This window comes from Brassica napus, chromosome C4, assembly GCF_020379485.1.
Source record: "Brassica napus cultivar Da-Ae chromosome C4, Da-Ae, whole genome shotgun sequence".
NCBI lineage: Eukaryota > Viridiplantae > Streptophyta > Magnoliopsida > Brassicales > Brassicaceae > Brassica > Brassica napus.
This window is the reverse complement of record NC_063447.1, coordinates 33,097,954-33,117,365: the sequence shown is the minus strand read 5'-3', so window position 1 is coordinate 33,117,365 and position 19,412 is coordinate 33,097,954. Positions and strand designations below refer to the sequence as shown.

The 19,412-nt window shown below is 35.0% G+C and overlaps 1 protein-coding gene, 1 long non-coding RNA gene and 1 pseudogene across 3 annotated transcripts; 1 reads left to right on the top strand and 2 right to left on the bottom strand.

Moving 5' to 3' along the window:
• Positions 1–65: 65 nt before the first annotated feature.
• LOC106396841 lies at positions 66–1,035 on the bottom strand (annotated as a pseudogene).
• Positions 1,036–7,275: 6,240 nt separating this feature from the next.
• On the top strand, positions 7,276–14,045 carry LOC125586017. The gene is made up of 4 exons (XM_048755788.1): positions 7,276–7,445; positions 8,869–8,948; positions 9,043–10,007; positions 10,554–14,045. The coding sequence occupies exons 1-4, from the start codon at positions 7,276–7,278 to the stop codon at positions 14,043–14,045; spliced, it is 4,707 nt and encodes a 1,568-aa protein (XP_048611745.1).
• A 2,668-nt stretch (positions 14,046–16,713) lies between these two features.
• LOC106390280 lies at positions 16,714–18,836 on the bottom strand. 2 transcript variants are annotated; one of them, XR_001278229.3, is made up of 4 exons: positions 18,567–18,836; positions 18,152–18,293; positions 17,836–18,045; positions 16,714–17,763 (listed from the first exon to the last, which is right to left on the bottom strand). It is a non-coding gene; the product is annotated as an uncharacterized LOC106390280 (long non-coding RNA). The 2 variants fall into 2 exon arrangements; XR_001278226.3 differs by having other exon boundaries at positions 17,836–18,293; positions 18,567–18,831.
• Positions 18,837–19,412: the final 576 nt, after the last annotated feature.

The following is a 19,412-nucleotide window of genomic DNA, read 5'->3' as shown; positions in this document are numbered from 1 at the left end:
CGAGAGCAACGAGGATATATTCCAATATCGAGAAATTCGATTAGTGTTAGAACGACAAGAGAAACTTCAGGATCCAAACCAGAGTTGATCGATTATTAATAAGGCACTTTGTAAGGCCTCAGACACATACAAACCATGAGAAGTTTTTAAAAGAAAAAAAGACTAGCGAACAGAGACATTGTTGATTATTGATACGACACAAGACGAGAGTCTTAAAAGCCACCACGTAGCCTCAGGACCAAGTGAAGAGTGGACTCTTTTCTGGATGTTGTAGTCGGCTAAGGTGCGACCATCCGATGAGACGCTGGTGGTCTGGAGGGATGCCTTCCTTGTCTTGGATCTTGGCCTTGACGTTATCAATGGTGTCTGAACTCTCCACCTCCAGTGTGATTGTCTTTCCAGTAAGTGTCTTCACGAAGATTTGCATGCCTCCACGCAGACGCAACACCAAGTGAAGTGTAGACTCCTTTTGAATGTTGTAGTCCGCCAATGTTCTGCCGTCTTCAAGCTGCTTGCCGGCGAAGATCAACCTCTGCTGGTCCGGAGGAATACCCTCCTTGTCTTGGATCTTTGCTTTGACGTTGTCAATAGTATCGGAGCTCTCCCACCTCCAATGTAATAGTTTTTCCAGTCAACGTCTTGACAAAGATCTGCATACCACCACGAAGCCTGATGCAACGTAGACTCCTTCTGAATGTTGTAGTCAGCGAGAGTACGCCCATCTTCAAGTTGCTTTCCGGCAAAGATCAACCTCTGCTGGTCTGGTGGGATTCCCTCCTTGAGCCTTGACGTTGTCAATGGTGTCAGAACTCTCCACTTCAAGGGTGATTGTCTTTCCAAAGATCTGCATACCACCACGTAGCCTGAGAACCAAGTGGAGGGTGGACTCTTTCTGGATGTTGTAGTCAGCCAGAGTTCTGCCGTCCTCGAGCTGCTTTCCGGAGACGCTGCTGATCGGGTGGGATCCCCTCCTTGGACTTAACGTTGTCGATGGTGTCGGAGCTTTCCGGTGAGAGTCTTCACGAATATCTGCATCTGTAGTTCACAAAAGCCCAGATCAATAATCTTGACTCAGATCAACCAGAGATCAAAATCAGCAAGAGATCTATCGGCTAATCGACTGCTATAACCGATACAATTTCAAACAACAGAGGATAATCAATTGCGATCGAACGAAACAGCTAATCGAAGAAGAAACACAGAATCTTATCTAGATCGTAATCGAACAAACCAACCCTCATTATCAAAATCAAGAAGAGATCTATCGGCTCAACTGTATAACTGCTATCACCGATTCAGATTCGACCAACAGAGGATCAATTACGATCCAATCAAACGTTAATCGAAATCTCTAATAATCAAAATCACGAAGAGCCAGTGATCAGTTACGATCGATGGAAACAGAGAGAGAATTGACAAGATTTTTTTTCCAATTTGTGAAGGAGAAGAGGCGTTCAGGGTTTTATTTATTTATATGTAGTAACAATAATAGACGAGGAAAACTCGGTCACGAGAAAGCTATGGCGGTGAACTAATAGCGAATTAGAGTTCGACACGTATGTTAAATGAGGTGTTGACCATTTTCTAAGGTAAATATTCATCACACTCAATTACTTCAGAAGTAATAAAAATAAAATCTTTCAAAATTATAACTCTAATTTCATTACGTGAATGAGTAATAAAAATAATCCCTTATTTATGAATAATGTTATTGTAGCAAAAGTGTTGTACAACTTTGAATTTGTAAAAATTGTTCCACAACCATGAGTCTAAAACATATTTCAATTTATTTCATCAAAAAGTAAATTGAAATATCACTAAAAATTATGCAGCCTATAAGAATAAAAGGCACACCCTTGGCCATTTAGTGAGTTGTTATTATTATTATTATTATTACTATTATTATTATTCTCTATTGTTAATAGCAATAATATAAATGAGAAAAATTACGAACAATTGAAATTTAAAATAAAAGGCACGTTATTTCACATCTTTATGTTTTTGATGTGTTATTTAGTTGAATAATATAAGTATTTTAATACATTTTTCTATTAAATTACCGTGTGAATACTCATACATAGAAATTTATTTATTTTCATTAATTGATGATAGATATAATAATATTAAATCTGTTTGTAACGATTGAAGTATAAACTTAAAATTCATTCTTTAGTTAACAAATCTAATACATCAGTACAAAGTTAAACCAAATTTGCAAACTATTATGTTATTCTAATTGTTCTATTTGACATGGTATAATTATTTAATTTTATGTAAATTTTTTGGTCTTAAAAATTTATTCAATTAAATTTTGAGTCTTTAAGGTATTCAACTTATTTATTTTCAAGTATTTTTGTATCAAATGTTTCATATTTAATATATATTAATTTTCACTTGTATTGTTTCCAAAAGATGTGAAAAAATGATGATTGTTCAAACCTAACCTCATTATCTTTCAATTTTATGTTTTTATAATGTTACTATTTAATATTTTTAAAAATGTCTTTATAAATGAGCGTAAAACAATTTAAATTTATTTAGCAAAAAGTAAAAATATGTTCATATTAACAGATTAATTTTAATCTGAAATATTATTTAAAATTAAAAATATTATTTTTTTTTTGAAAATATACAATTAAATTTTGAGTCTTTAAGGTATTCAACTTATTTATTTCCAAGTATTTTTGTATCAAATATTTCATAATTAATATATATTAATTTTCACTTGTATCGTTTCCAAAAGATGTGAAAAAATGATGATTATTCAACCATAACCTCATTATCTTTCAATTTTATGTTTTTATAATGTTACTATTTAATATTTTTTAAAATGTCTTTATAAATAAGCGTAAAACAATTTCAATTTATTTAACAAAAAGTAAAAATACGTTCATACTAACAGATAAATTGTAATCTGAAATATTATTTAAAATTAAAAATATTAATTTTTTTTTAAAAGATATACTTTATAACATTTTTAGTATTCTTAAAGAATGTATCTCTTCAACAGAAAAAAAAATCATTGAATAAACAAATAAATCTTTTCATGTAAAATAAAATAAGTTTTTATTAAATAGAGATAAACTGAGAATAATAAAAATTAATACTCATAAACTATTCAATTGTCACGTGAAAAATACATCACAACATTAAATTATTGCACTACCTCTTCAAAATTATTGAGCTGTATCCCACCTCAAAATTATATTTGGTTCTATATTCCACAGGGTTCTCGATGTGGGAGTTCCTCTACAAGCCCAAGTTGAAAGGATCTTCCTTGCTTTATTCCCGTCGGTGAAGTTTAACTCTGTCTTCAACAATAATGATTTGTTCTTACATCTCTCTTTAGATATATGTTCTTTTGACTCTTGTCAAAAAGGTATGGATTGGTGTTGTTCACTTAGAAACTGGAAGTAGAGATTAAGAATGGCATAGGAATAGTGTACGGCTCTGTTCTTTTTTTTTTTTGCATTGAAGTGTAGGTTATCTATTCATGCTTCGTTATTATTCATCTTATCTGCCTTTGGTATAGAAAGACAAGTCTTCTCTCAGGCTTTATGGGTAATACTAAAAATCTATATTTTGTTTTTTTTTGTCAATATATATATGTCAATGCCAAATAAGATATATGATTTATTATCCCTTTAGCTGAGTTATTTAAGAATCTAAAAGGAGAAATTTCATGTTTGCCATTTTCATGGTACCACTTTTCATCTTTATCACTACTAAATGAACATTTTCAAAAAATATTTTATTCTCTAAGTGGCAAAAAACTCTTATACTCTTGTTCACTATATATATATAATAATTCGTTATTTAAATAACTAAAAAAAATTATGTTTTCGAATTATACTTTTCAAATTCGAATTTTTTTATAATTTTTTTCGAATTTTTTTTTTCTAATTTTTTTTGAAAATCGAAAATTATGTTTGAAACTATTTTTTAAAAAAACTTATATTTTTTTTAAGTATTTAGTTATATATTTATTAGAATCATAAATTTCACATTCCAAAAATCATACCCCACGCCTCAACTCTAAACTCTAAATCTAGATTAGTTAAACATGATTAGTTAGATTAATGGTTGCTCAAAAAAAAAGATTACTTAACCCTAGGGGTATATGTGTTTTTTACCCTTCATTAAAAGTGATGGTAAAGTGCTTAGTGTAAACATGAAAAATGATAATATGAATGTGGTATTTATGGCAATTTCTCAATCTAAAATACTGAATATTTGAAACTGAATATTAGATGGGCTCATATTAGATTTATTACAATATATTATTTCATAATTCATCACTGATCAAGAGGCAGAGATTTAGGAAAAACATTGTTATATTAAGGATATGAATGGTGACCAAGGAATACATGAATGAAGAGGAACAATGCATTCCTTATCGATCCTAAAAATTTTTACCATTCATAAGGAATAGTTCTTCCTTTCCATTCCTTTTATTGTAGAAAAATATGTGGGTATGAATAGTGACCAGGGAACGACGAGGAATAATGCATTTCCTAACGTTCCTAAAAAAAATCACCATTCACAAGGAATAATAATTCTCCCTCATTCCCTTTCGTTCCTTTTTTTTGTAGAGAATTAAAGAACAAAATTATTCCTTGTTAAATTTGATAAGGAACAACCATTCCTTTTCATTCCTGCTATTTTATTCATGTACATTCTTTTTTTATTTGTTCCTCTTGTTTCCCGGATGGTCGCCAGTCAGACCGAATAATTTTTTTCCTCACTAAATATGATAAGGAATCATTATTCTTCATCATTCCTATAATTTTATTCCTTCCCGTTCTTTTCCTATATGTTCTCAATATTCATGTGATGGTTACCAGTTAGACCCTTAGTAGTATAACTTATCAATAGAAAATGTCAATTTATATTTTAAAATACAGAACAATGTTGGTTTGTTAATATAAGTCACAATTTTTAATAAAATCTTATTTTTAAACGGATAGACACATATTTGAATATTTGAATTATTTTAAAATAAGATAATAAAAATACATAATCACATGAAAAAGAAACATCAAAAAATTATGCAGTTTATAAGAATAAAAGACACACCCTTGGACATTTATTGGATTTATTATTATTACATATTGTTAATAGCAATAATATAAAGGAGAAAAATACATAAAATTGAAATGAAAATAAAAGACATATTATTTCACCTCTTTATGTGTTGTTTTATTTAGTTGAACAATAAAAGAATTTGTTAATATATTGATCTATTTAATTACAGTGTGATTACTCATACATAAAAATTTATTTATTTTTAGTAATTTATGTAAAATATAATAAGTATTTAATGTGTTTGTAATGAACTTAAAAATCATTCTTATTAGTTAACAAACCTAATACATCAGTCAAAAAATAAACTAAATCTGCAAACTATTTTGTTATTCTAATTGCTCTATTTGACATGGTATAATTATTTAACTTTCTGTATATATATTTTGCTCTTAAAAATTATTCAATTAAATTTTAAGCCTTTAAGGTATTAAAATTATTTATTTCCATGTATTTTTGTATCAAATATTTCATAATTATTATATATTAATTTTCATTTGTATTGTTTCCAAAAGGTGTGAACAAAAATTGATGATTGTTCAAACATAACTGCATCACCTTTCAATTTTGGCAAAATTTCATGTTTACCACTTTCATGGTACCACTTTTCATCTTTACCACCACTAAAGGGACATTTTCAAAAATATCTTCTTCATTAAGTGGCAAAAAACTCGTATACCTTGTTCTCTATATATATAATAAATCATTATTTAAATAAATATAAAATAATAAATAATAATTTTTTAATGTTTCTGACTTATACTTTTTCAAACTCGGATTTTTTTATAATTTTATTTTTTCGAAACTTTTTTTCGATTTTTTTTATTTTTGAAAATCAAAAATTATGTTTGAAACTATTTTTTTTAAGTATTTATTTATATATTTATTAGAATCTTAAATTTCACATTCCAAAAACCCTACCCACCCGTCAACTCTAAACCTAAGTCTAGATTAGTTAACCCTAAGGATATAAGTGTCTTTTACCCTTCATTAAAATTGAGGGTAAAAGTGATTAGTGTAGACATGAAAAGTGATACTATGAATGTGATATTTGTGGCAATTTTCCTTCAATTTTTATGTTTTTATAATATGTTACTATTTAATAATTTTAAAATTGTTTTCATCAATGCGTTCAAAACATATTTCGATTTATTCAAGTAATAAAAGTAAAAATACATTCATATTAATAGATTAATTTGAATCTTAAATAATATTCCATATTAAAAATATTAATTTTTAAGGATACCCTTTTATAACATTTTGCATTCTTAAAGGATGCATCTCTTCAATAGGAAAATTCTTGAATAAACAAATGCATCTTTTCAAGTAAAAAAATAAAATTTGATTAAGTAGAGATAAAATTGAGAATAATAAAATTAAGTACTCATAAAATATTCAATTGTTACGGGAAAATCCAGCATAACTTAAAAGTTATTACTAATTGGTAAAGGCACATACATTGAAGTTTCTATGCATGTTTTAACTTATTATTGTGAACTCATTTTATTACAAAATATATGCAACTGTATAATTTACATTTTTGCCGGCAACAATACGATTATGTTTGAAGATTTCAAGATGGAGATGACAAAGAAATTTGAAATGACTGATATTGGAATGATGTCATACTACTTTTGCATTGAAGTAAAACAAGAATAAAATGGAATCTTCAATACTCAAGAAAGTTACGCGAAAGAAGCGATTAAGAAGTTCAAGATAAATGACTCAAATCCAATATGCACATCAATGGAATGTAAAGTCAAGTTGTGAAAGGAAGAATAAAGAGAGAGTGTGGATCCAACATTCTTTAAGAGCCTGGTTGGAAGCTTACGATATCTAACATGCACAAGACCCGACACCCTACACGCAGTTGGAGTTGTGAGTCGATACATGGAGTATCCAACAACAACTCATTTCAAGACAGTTAAGAGGATCCTACGCTATATCAAAGGTACAATCAATTTTGGCTTGTACTAATCTATTTCTGATGATTACAAGTTTGTTGGATATAGTGATAGCGATTGGGGTGGAGACGTAGATGGCCGGAAAAGCACAAGTGGCTTCGTGTTTTTCATTGGAGAAACCGCTTTTACATGGATGTAAAAGAAGTAACGAATTGTCACTCTTTCTACTTGTGGAGCGGAGTATGTGGTAGCTACTTCTTGTGTTTGTCACGCTATTTGGTCACGAAACATGTTAAAGGAGTTGAGCCTACCACAAGAAGAGCATACGAAGATCTTTGTGGATAACAAGTTGGCAATAGCATTGACAAAGAATCCAGTCTTTCATGATATGAGTAAGCACATCGATACTCTATATCACGACATTCGAGAATCTGTTACCAGGATGGATGTGCAATTAGAGTATGTGAAGACAAATGATCAAGTCGCTTATATCTTCACCAAGCCACTTCAGCGGGAAGAATTTATCCAGATAAGGGGCTTACTTGGAGTAACCAAATCAAGTTCAAGAAAGGGATGTTGAAAGGTAAACTTGACTTGGATCACATTATTGGGCTTATAATTAACTAATCATGTGTTGGTCCAAACTTATCCCAATATCTAGAATTATCTTCCACCTCTTTAAGATAAAAATCTAGATATAACATAGAAAAATCTAGATAATTAGGATAAGATTATCTAGATATTTAAGTAGAAATCTGTAGATCCTCTAGACATTATTTGCAAAGTGATTTTGACACATGTCATGCGTACAATTAATTTCACTAAATAAATATGACATGACATACTAGAAATGATGATATGGCTTATACCTAAATGCGGCATGGACAATTACATTTAATAATTATTTATATTTTTGGTAAACGTTTTAGAATATGATAGTAAATTATATATCATCATTACTGTAAATATATTCAAATATGTTATTAAATAATATAATAATAGAAAATAATAATATTTTACAAATTTCGAAACAATATTTATTTCTATTTTTATAATTAATATTTTACAAATTTCGAAATATTATTTATTTCTCATTTCTATAATTATACAAATTTTATTACTAAAAAGATTTTTTTTCAATTTTTTAAAAATTAAAAACTTTTAATCGTAATATCATTATTTTCTTTTATATATCTAGAAATTTTAGAAATACTGATTAGTTTTACCTTTGATAATTATACAAATTTTATTACTAAAAAGATTTACATTTTTTTACAATGTTTTAAAAATGAAAAAAATTTAATCGTAATATCATATTTTCTTTTATATATCTACAAATTTTAGAAATACTGACTATTTTTATCTTTTGATAATTATACAACTTTATATCAATTTTTATTAATTTTTACAATTTTATTTAATATATTTTATCCAAAAATAGATAGCCCAAAAATCTATCTAAGATTATAATTTTAAATATATACATATCTATTCTTAAATATAATTTAAAATAAAAAAAAATTATTTTATCTTACTTTTATGCTCAATTAAATGAAAATTTATATTAAAATTATATTGGTAAGAAAATTAGAAAAAATCTAAAATAATAATTAAATATAATATAAATTTTAAAAACTATTATTGCACATGGTACATGAAAACACCTAATTTAGGATTAAAATATTTGAGATATTTTATAGTTTGGAGTTTTAAATGCCTCCACTCTCCTTTCATTTTGTATCATCCAAATTTATAAGAATCATCCAAATCCAAAATCTTCTTCTAAATAATAAAAACTTTCTTCTTCATAAAATTAAGTTCTTTTCAAATGCTTTAACACTTTCTCCTATCTACAAAGTTTTTCATTCCAACATTGTAATAGGTACGAGGAGTCGCCTCCTGAGTTAGCGAGAGCGAAAACGTATGTGTGGTGGAACATCCACAGCTGTCCAGTTCCCGAAGGTTAGGATCCTCGTATGGTCGCCCGGAGTATAGAATCTGCGTTGAAGAAGTTAGGCTACTGTGCTCACAAACAGAGCCTCATCCTCCCCCCCAGCCGTACCTCCCCCACCACCTTCACAACCTCCAATTACCCCCTCTCAACCTCCTAATCCCTCTCCTGCTGGTGTGCCTCCTCGTGCTCCAGCCCCTTCCCTTGTAGAGAAAATCAGAGCTGCAGAAGACAAAACACTGAAACGTCTGGCGCCAGTTACAATCTCTCCAACAAGACGGCCTCGTGTGCTGATTCCTGACTCAGAATTTGAAAAAGGCGCGGAGCTTCACAAAGATTTTATCATCTGTTTCTACAATGGCAAAGCTCCGCCGTTCAATCAAATTCAAAGTGTATTTAACCATCTATGGGGCAAAGGAAAAAGGCTTGAAATTCATAATAACCCTCTAAACCGAACCACCATTGTCAGGATCCCGAGTGAGTACCTGAGGCAAAAGATACTGGAAAAATGTGTGTGGTATGTCGGTGACACCATGTTCCATACTGCTTTATGGTCTAAGGTTAGGTCCTTGACAGCTCCGCCGATAAAAACACTCAGAATATGGGCTCACCTCACAGGTGTGCCGCTTGATCTAAGGCATCAGGCTGGGTTGAGTCTGGTTGCTGGCTTGGTTGGAGAGCCCAAAGAAACAGATGATTTCACAAAAAACATGGTCAGCTTAACCCTCTCTCATGTAAAGGTGGAAGTAGACTTAACTCAACCATTACCTTCTGTTGTTGAATTTGAGCGTCAAAGTGGAGAGGTAGTGGAAGTTTCTGTCCATTATCCTTGGGTGCCTCCCACTTGTTCCCACTGTAAGGAGCTAGGCCACATTGCGCGTAATTGTCTCACTTACACTCCACCTGCTCAAGATTCAGAGGAAGATCCTCCTTCAGCCACTTCAAAAACTGCAAAAAAGAAACAATCCAAAATCTACCGACCTGTAAATCCTTCTGCTGATAACCCCACCCCTTCTACTCAACCCCCCTTGAATGGGTCAAAGGGTTTATTGGCTACTCCTTCAGTTTCTGTTACTACTCCTCCTCTCTTAAACCCTCCCCCCCCCTCCGTTAAACCCTCTACCCTTACTTCCAACTCAGCCCACTGTCCCTATCGCTCCCCTCGTTCCTATGGACGTTGTATTCTCCTCTCCTGACCCTAAACTGCGACCTTCTCTCAAGCGATCACGCTCTTCACCCACCTTATCTCCACCTCTTTCTTCAAATCCAAACCCGTTTTTAAAAATCATGCCTCAATCCTCCAACCTTTTGTTTCCTCTCTCAATTACAAACCCACCAACACAATCCCCTATCAACCCTCCCATCCCTGTCCCTGTTTCAAATCCTCTCCTCCCTACTGTGGCTTCCTCTTTTGTTACTAAGGATCCTCCAGCTCTTGGTGGTCCTCTTTTTGCCTCCCAATGAGTATAAAACTCTTTTTTTGGAATGTCCGGGGTATTAATGAACCGGATAAACACAGGCCTTTTGTTAGTTGGCTCCAATGCCATAAGCCTTTGTTCGGAGCTATTCTAAAGTCTCACATAAAAGAACCTTTATTGAAACCCCTACTTACTAAGATCTGCCCTGGCTGGTCCTATTTCTCTAATCATTTATCTGACCCCGATGGACGGATCATTCTCATTTGGAAAGACCCTATCAAAGTAAGCATACTCTCCCAGTCTCGCCAGTGTATCAACTGCGTACTAACTGTCCCAAATGGCCCATCTATCTTCTACTCGGCTGTGTATGCTTCCAATCTAGCTGAAGAGAGAGCTGACTTGTGGGTTGAGTTGCTTCATACTGCGATCAATTATAATCTGGATGCTAGCACCTGGGTTGTTGGTGGGGATTTCAACCAAACGCTTTATCCCTCTGAGCACTCTACCAACAATGGCACAGTTCCTGATAACCTTATGTACCAGTTTCAAGATTGCCTACTGCAAGCAGGCTTGTTCGACCTCCGGTACCTCGGCCCCTCTTTCACCTGGTTTAACAAGTGCCCCTCATTTCCTATTGCAAAGAAACTGGACAGGCTGCTTGTCAACAGCTCCATGATCTCTACTTTTCCAAATGCGATTGCTACTTTTCTGCCTACTCAGATCTCTGACCACGCCCCCTGTGTCCTAGACCTATCTTACTCCCTCCCTTCAGCCGGTACCAAACCCTACAAATTCCAAAACTACCTCACCCGTCACCCCCAGTTTCTCCAGCTTATGCAAAGCTCCTGGTTTCAATCTGGAATTGAGAGTCATACATTAACCCAACTTTGTTGGAAGTTGAAGTTGATAAAGAGAGAACTTAAACACCTAAATCGAGAGAACTTTTCAAATATTCAAGAAAGAGTGAGTGAGGCTAACCATTTGTTGCAGTGTATGCAGGTCCAAGCGCTCCAATCACCAACTCAGGAGAATTTCGAGGCTGAGAGAGAACTCCACTTCCGCTGGTCCTTCCTTCGCACCATAGAAGAAAGCTACTTTAGGCAAAAATCGAGAATCAATTGGCTAAAAGAGGGGGATTTGAATACTGCTTACTTTCACCGTATGTGTCAGGTCCGAGCAAGCTTCAATGCCATTAGAGCCTTCATCACTCTGTCTGGATGCTTGATAACTGATCCTATGGAGATGAGCATACACGCTGTGTCGCACTTTGGATCTATGCTAGCGCCTGCAGTACTCTCTCCCTCCTTTGTATACTCGGCTCCTTCCTGGTTTGCTGAACTCACGGGGTTTCAGCTATCTGAGTTTGAATCTCAACAGATGGTTCTTACGCCTTCTTGGGAAGAAATAAAGGCTCTGTTCTTAAAGCTCAACCCAAATAAAGCCCCTGGGCCGGATGGGTTAACCTCTGGCTTCTTTAAAGGTGCTTGGTCAGTGATTGGTGATGAGACTACAAACTCGATCCAGCAGTTCTTCTCTTCCTGTTTCCTTCCGGCTGCAGCAAACGCCACGATCCTCTCACTTGTACCTAAGTTTCCAGGAGCAAGCAAGATATCTGATTTCAGACCTATAAGTTGTCTCAATACGGTTTATAAGGTTATATCTAGATTGCTAGTCAAGAGATTAAAGCGGTTCCTGCCTAAACTAATTCTACCAAGCCAAACGGCGTTTGTCAAGGATCGGTTGCTACTGGAGAACACTACCCTTGCCGGTGAATTAATAAATGGCTACCATCGAAACAAAGGCTCAAAGAAGATTACCATAAAGGTGGACATAGCAAAGGCGTTTGATACGCTATCCTGGGATTTCCTCTTCTCCTGCCTCTATGGTTTGGGTCTCCCTCCTCTCTTCCTCTCCTGGTTGCGAGCCTGTATATGTACTACAAGTTTCATGGTTGGGTACAATGGCACGGTGAACGGTTATTTCAAAGGGAGTAGAGGGTTAAGGCAAGGGGATCCCTTATCTCCTTACCTGTTCGTAATTGCGATGAACTGCCTTTCTCATATGCTCAACAAGGCGGCCGCAGAGAATCGAGTTAAATTCCATGCTAAATGTGAGAAGGTTAAACTGACACATCTTTCCTTTGCAGATGATCTCCTGATCTTTATCGATGGTTCTATCAACTCTGTCCAGCAAGTACTTCAAGTCCTTCGGGAATTTGAAAACAGATCAGGTCTTGCAGTGAGTCTTCAGAAGACATCATTCTTCGCCTCTGGAATGGAACAAGTAGAAATTGAAATGATCCAAGCTTCTACTGGCATGTCGTGTGGGTCACTTCCATTCCGGTACCTCGGTGTCCCTTTAAACTCCAGAAAGCTTTCCATAGCTGGCTGTGATACCCTACTGCAACAAGTGAAAGCAAAATTCAATTCCTGGTCAGTAAAGACTTTATCTTTTTCAGGACGTTTGTTGCTAATAAAAACGGTGATATCGGGGATTACCACATTCTGGTGCTCTTCCTTCATACTTCCCAAAGCCTGCATAAAGAAAATAAACTCTTTATGTAGTACTTTCTTATGGAAAGGAGACACTGACTCTAGAAACTCTGCGAGGGTAGCCTGGGAAACAGTTACACTGACGAAGGAGCAAGGAGGCTTAGGAGTGAAAGACTTACTAACCTGGAACAAATCATGTTGTCTGCGGCTTAATTGGAAGATCTTTTTCAGACCAGACTCTGTCTGGGTGTCTTGGTTTAAAGAAGTCATTCTCAACGGATCAGTCCACAACTACTGGTCTACTAAACCAAGTAGCACCTACTCTTGGCTAGTGAACAAACTGTTGAAGTTGAAAAGTGTTGTATATCCTATGATTCGTCTCCAACTGCAGAATGGGAAAATGGCACGATTCTGGCATGATAACTGGAGTCCGTTTGGCTGCCTCTATGACTATCTGGGCGCTTCTGCAACAAGGCTTGGAATACCTATAAATGCGACAGTGGCCTCGCTATTAAGGGATGGCGCTTGGAGGCTACCACCTGCAAGATCAGAACATCAGTTGAACCTACTCTCTTTCTTAACCACTATCCAATTAACTGATGTAGATGATGCATACTATTGGGAAATTGAAGGTACACCGATGTTGAGATATGAAACTGGAAGGATTTACCACTACCTGAGGGGCAATATCGAAACCGTTCAGTGGGCATCAGCGGTTTGGTCTCCTAGAAGCATCCCGAGGCAATCATTTCATGCTTGGTTAGTAGTACTTGATCGCACTCCAACCCGCGATCGTCTCATCAGTTGGGGTCTCCAAGTAAGCCACCTATGTCTCCTCTGTAATGCTAACTCTGAATCAAGGGATCACTTATACATGGACTGCCCGTTTAGTTTCGATCTCTGGACTTTGATCGCCACTAAGTGTCAACTCCTGCCCCTTCGAAACTGGTCCGCTCTCATAAATCAAATGACTTCTTTGCCACCTCCAAGGTCAAAGAAGCTCCTCTGTCTCCTTGCGTGGAAAGCTGTGATGTATTGGTTATGGAGGGAACGAAACGAGAGGCTCCATGCAAATACTTTCAGAACCATCGACTCTCTTCTCAAAACCATTGATCGCCAAATCAGGAATCAAATTCAAAGCTTCCGTGAATCAAATCCTGCTCTCTCCTCGAAGATGATTCAACTCTGGTTCTCGTAAATCTTCTCCGGTGAAATCAACTGCAACTCTCCTCCATCTGATCGCTTCGGAACCTTCCCGTATCTGATCGTTTCTGAACCTTCCCGTCTCTTCCTCTCCAGTTGGGCCTGCTACTCTCAAATGGGCTTCTATCTTCACTTTATGGGTTTCAATTATGGTTCTTCTTTTGTACTGGGCAAGGCCCTCGAAACCATGGTCTCTGACCTGTAAACATTTTGTTTCCTTTTTTATTAATGAAAGCCTTAGTTTCAAAAAAAGTTAGGCTACTGTGGTCCCCTCACCATCAATGCCTTTGGAAACCTAGAAGACATCCATGATGACGTCCTGTGAACCTACTCTTCCACTGGAATTGTTATGAAACATGACCCATTCGTGAAATCTTCTAATTGTACTGAATGTGATGTAGAAGTTAGAGAGTTCTCGAGCATTATGCCTGAAGTGCGACGTTGGCTATTCTCTAATCCAGCCCTAACTTCAGTAGTGATCATATCCAATCCAGAATGTGCTTACTACTTCCATTTCCTGATAACAGGTCGACCAATGATTGTATATAACATTCTTATCGCATATGACTATGATCCTGACTTTCCTCCTCCAAATTTCCTCTGGAAAACCTTACTTGAAGGTTTGTTTGTTGTTCTTTGTCTGATGGTTTTTTTTTTGTTTCTAAACTTTTGTTTGTTCTTTCAGATGCAATGATAGGGAAGACAATTGAGGAGGAGTTCACAGGTGAACCTGGCGGTATTTTTTGCACAGTATGCGACACTCATTGTGAAGGTGGAACCTGCATTGAAGATGGCGATTTAACCACTCATCTCATGAGTGAAACACATGAAATTGAAGTAAAGCATTATCATTCTTACTTCTTCTTATTACTGTTATTGGTTTTTGTCAACAGACTTATCGCAAACCAAACTTTACTTGTCAACAGATATTTGGGAAATCCTCTGAGACTATATTTGACAGCGAGTTGAGTTTAGCGTACAAGTGTGGTTCTTACTGTAATATACCTCCAGAAAAAATGACTCAACTTCTGAGGAATCACCCAGAGACAAGTTTCTTATTCTTTTTCCCCAGAAATTAACAATGAAGCTTTTTTATTCTCTAAATTTTGAATTTTATTGAATTTGATATTGGTTGGTGAAGATGAAAAGAAAGTCTAAGAAGGGAAGATGATTACAACAGATTGAGCGGCCTCTCTACCCAAGACTAGCTTTTATCTTGTTTCCTTTTTATCATGTGTGTTTGCACCCTTTTATGCTCTATTACATGTTTGGTGGAAATTAGTCCAATACACTGGATGTAATACTGGTCTTTTTTTTTCTGGTTCTAATGCTATGTCTCTTTTCCTTTTCTTTTTGGTTTGATTTTGTTCCTCAAGCGGTTTCCCTGCAGAAGCATGTTATTTATGTCCCCCAAATGAATCAATCAAAGCCAATCTCCCCAAATGAATCAATCAAAGCCAATCTACCTCTCAAGTTCTATATAAGAAAACCCAAAATCTTACTACCCTTATATTACTCTTTGTTCATCTGCTCAGCCGCTTTTCTCCTCATGATCAGAAACATACCCAGACTCAGTGACTGGCCTTAGGGACTTGGTCCTTGCTGGAATCATCCAGGTAACTTCTTTTGTCAAGATTGTTACCTTTGCTAAAAACTGTATTAAATAAAAATAAAATAAAACTTTCTTGTTTGCATGCATGCAGGCAACTTTAGCTCTCCTGCCCAACCTCTCTCTGTTTTGTTGCTCACTCCATCCTTGTCAATGCTGGACCATCTCCAACCTCAGGAACTTGTCACAGTTTTACTCTGTCTGACTGTCTGTCTCTTGCTTCAATTTAGAATGAAGTAAAGTCTTTGAAAGATTATGCTCTTTCCTGATTTTAATATAGACTTGCATTGGTTTTTTTACAGTTGAGTACTACTTCTAGTTAAAATTGTATCTGCTTTGATAACTAGCCACGCCACATGAGGTTTGGACAAAATTGGTTTGCTTGATATCAAAAGACTACATTTGATCTACCTCCCATTACTTCATCTGAGGTAATGGGAGGGCAGAACCAGAGCTGCTTGCTTATTCTTACAGCTCTCATGAAATCAGTGCAAGACAGAGTTAAAGCCTCCTCTTTCTGTCTTTTTTCAAACTTGTGGTGTTGCTTTGTGAATGAAATGGCCATGCATTGGTGTGTCTATATATATAGTTTTGATCCAGAATCTGATTTGTCTCTTTCTCATCAACAGCTAAACAAAAAAAGAGGTCCATAATCATAACCGCATGCTTGACATAATGGTATTTCCCAACTTTTTCTGCTTCTTTTGGCTCAGAGAGATGCAGCCATTGTTACTCAACATTTTGCAATGTGGTCGGGTAATGATATGGATTCATCAATGTATGTTAAAATCTCCCTTAGCCTAGCTTCATTGTTTGTCTCTCATCTCTTCCTTGCCGGTGTTTTGAGACCATAAACAAGCTGAAGAATGCTGACACATTATCCCAAGCCATGATATTTTCAATATCTCTCTCTTTGCTCTTATTATCCTCCCAATTGAAGGCCAAATATTAGTATGAAAGTTTCATTTGATGAATTTTAAACTGCTTTTACTCCTTCGATGAATAAGGGAAATTAACTGATGCTATATACAATCCTAACACAATCTGAAACATGGATTTCAAACATATAAAATTGCATTGAAAAGAAAGCAAATGTAGAGAAACAACGTGGCTTTTGTATGCATTAAATCATGAGAAAACTACAATTGGAGTTTGAACTAATTGTAAACACTAAAACATTTGCCCTTAGGCACAACCATGGAGTAGAGAGATTATTATCAGCACTCCAAAAATATCTGGTGCAGAGATCAAAAACGGCTCTTCATCATCAAAAGTAATCTTCAAACCCCTCTGCCTTATCACTGTCATAGTTCTCTGTTCCTGCAATACTGTATTATTGTTTTACAAGATGAGAAGAAGGATGATTCCATTAACAATGAATTCCTTCTGCAAACTCTTTATTATATTAAGGATTTAAGGTGAATAAAGTAGGCAAGTGTTTTGACTTGGAAACACAATTCAATATGTTGTGTACTCCTCCTATAAATGTACTTATTCCGTTTGATAGTGGATTGATTATCTGCAGAAGTAGAAGATGGAGCTGAAAATGTGAAATCAGAATCAGTTGATGAAGCTTCAGAGTTCTCAGAGCTGTCAACAAGATCATTACATACAACTGGCGCTGAAGCAAACAATGTTGAAGACATAGAAGGAGATCTCAAGATGGACTTCAGTTGCGAGAATTGGTCCGACATAGAATATAAACAACCTGGGATACACTAAACAAGACTTAGCATCAGGAAGTGTACTGCAGTTTGGTTTACTGAAGCACCATATTTTTAAGTTTCTCACTAGATAAGTCTTAAGATTATCTCTGGTTGTTATTAGATTTCTATTCAGCTATAGCATTGTAACCACGCCAGTGAGCCTGCAAGTTTCTTAAGAGTTATTTAGTCATTTCTATTTTTGAGATGAAATGTTTCCATAAGAACTTGTCAAGTATGGAAAAAGAGTAACGAGAAAAGGAACCTGGATCACAGTCGCTGCCTTAGACTTCAATTTATAGTGGAATTCATGGCGTGTAATCATTGTCCGGACTCTACTTTGCAAGTTGCAACGTGACGGTAAAGAAAACGAATGGTGTGGGTTAAGATTGTTGCCATACCTTAAAGGGAGAATGATTACACGCTTATGAATTATGATCCATGAACAGAGAGTAAAAAATAGTGCACTATACCAGGTTTGAAGAAAAGAGTTGCAATCTCTTTAATGTTTACAAAAAAGAAGTTGTCAGGTTTCAGCTCCTTGTGCATTACCCCCATGCTTATGAGACACCTGCAGAGATCACGTGGAAACCAAAAACTTGATACTTACTCCCGTACACCGAATGGGAACACATGGAGACTCTTGCTTTGTTCAAATGCTGCGCCTATAAAACCACCGGAAGCTAATCTAGCACCAGTAACCGGAGTAAGGATCATGTTGTCGGGGATTTTAGACTCCCACCATATTTTGTGGGACATTAGAAAACGATATAAAGGCCATAGATATACCATCACACATAGCCAAATAGCCTCATTCGACTTAAATCTCTTTACTGTATCCATGATCTTTATATCGTTCTGAGCCTCGCAGTTCCAATGTCCCAAAGAATTATGATGGGAGCTTGATCGTAAAGATGCACAAGCCGAGTGACTACCCATAGTTAAGTACAATAAAAACAAAATCATCAATATGACAAATCCATAAATAAAAACAACAAAACAAGTTAAATCGTTTATGATAATTTTGACTATTCGTTCTAAGTAAATGAGAAAACAATATATTTCCACAACAGAAGCATCCTATAACAATAATTGCAACATGAGTTTTAAGCTATCTTAATTTATGGTCAACGGTGAGCTCGAACTAGAGTTGAACACTGTAACAACTTCATTAAACAAGCACACGTGTTAACTCCTAAGGTACCTGAAGAAGACGGCGAATTAGCGGAGGCGGAGAGTTTGAGGCGTAGCGAGTTGGTGCTGGTTGATGACTGATGAGTCTTGGCGTGCATTTAAGAGGAAAGAGCTCTCGGTAAGAGAAAAGGGAGAAAAGGAGAGAAAAACTTGAGCTCTGGGTATTCAATTTTCACTGTCCTTTTGAGGTGGGAAGCAATAAATCGTCAGATGTAGTACAATAATTATGAGGTAGTACAATAATTTTGTTGAGGTGAGCACGTTTATTGGAGACCTTTTACTCATGCAGTTATAGATAATAGATTAGATAATGCACGTTTATTTTTAACTGATATTAAATATTATATTTTTGTTTAATTTCTTACAATTAAAACAAATTATTTGTAACTTGGTTTAACTATTTTTAAATTTAAAAATGAATAATTTAATTTCAATAAAAATGTAATTTGAATATTTTTAAATTACTATTATATTACATCTAATGACTACATTTATTTTAATATCTAAGTAAACAAATTCTAGTAAATATAGTTTGGGCTTTTTGCAGAATTGACCTATAACTTAAAGTCAAACACAAAACTAACCTCCTTTTTTTTTGAAAATTGGTTTTGCCCTATTCACCCCACAAGTTCATATAATTTACGAAAAAGCCATCAATTTTTTTTTTCTTTTTTTTTCGAAAACGACATTTTTACTCTCTCACCCTCATCATCTTCAAGTAATTACAAGATTGCCATTGTCATCAATACCACAACCACCATGAACAACCAATTTGAAGCTCTTAATGCTCCCAAAATCGATTTACCCTTCTTCTTTTTCCATTCTTGTGAACTAAACACAACATATCTCTCACTTT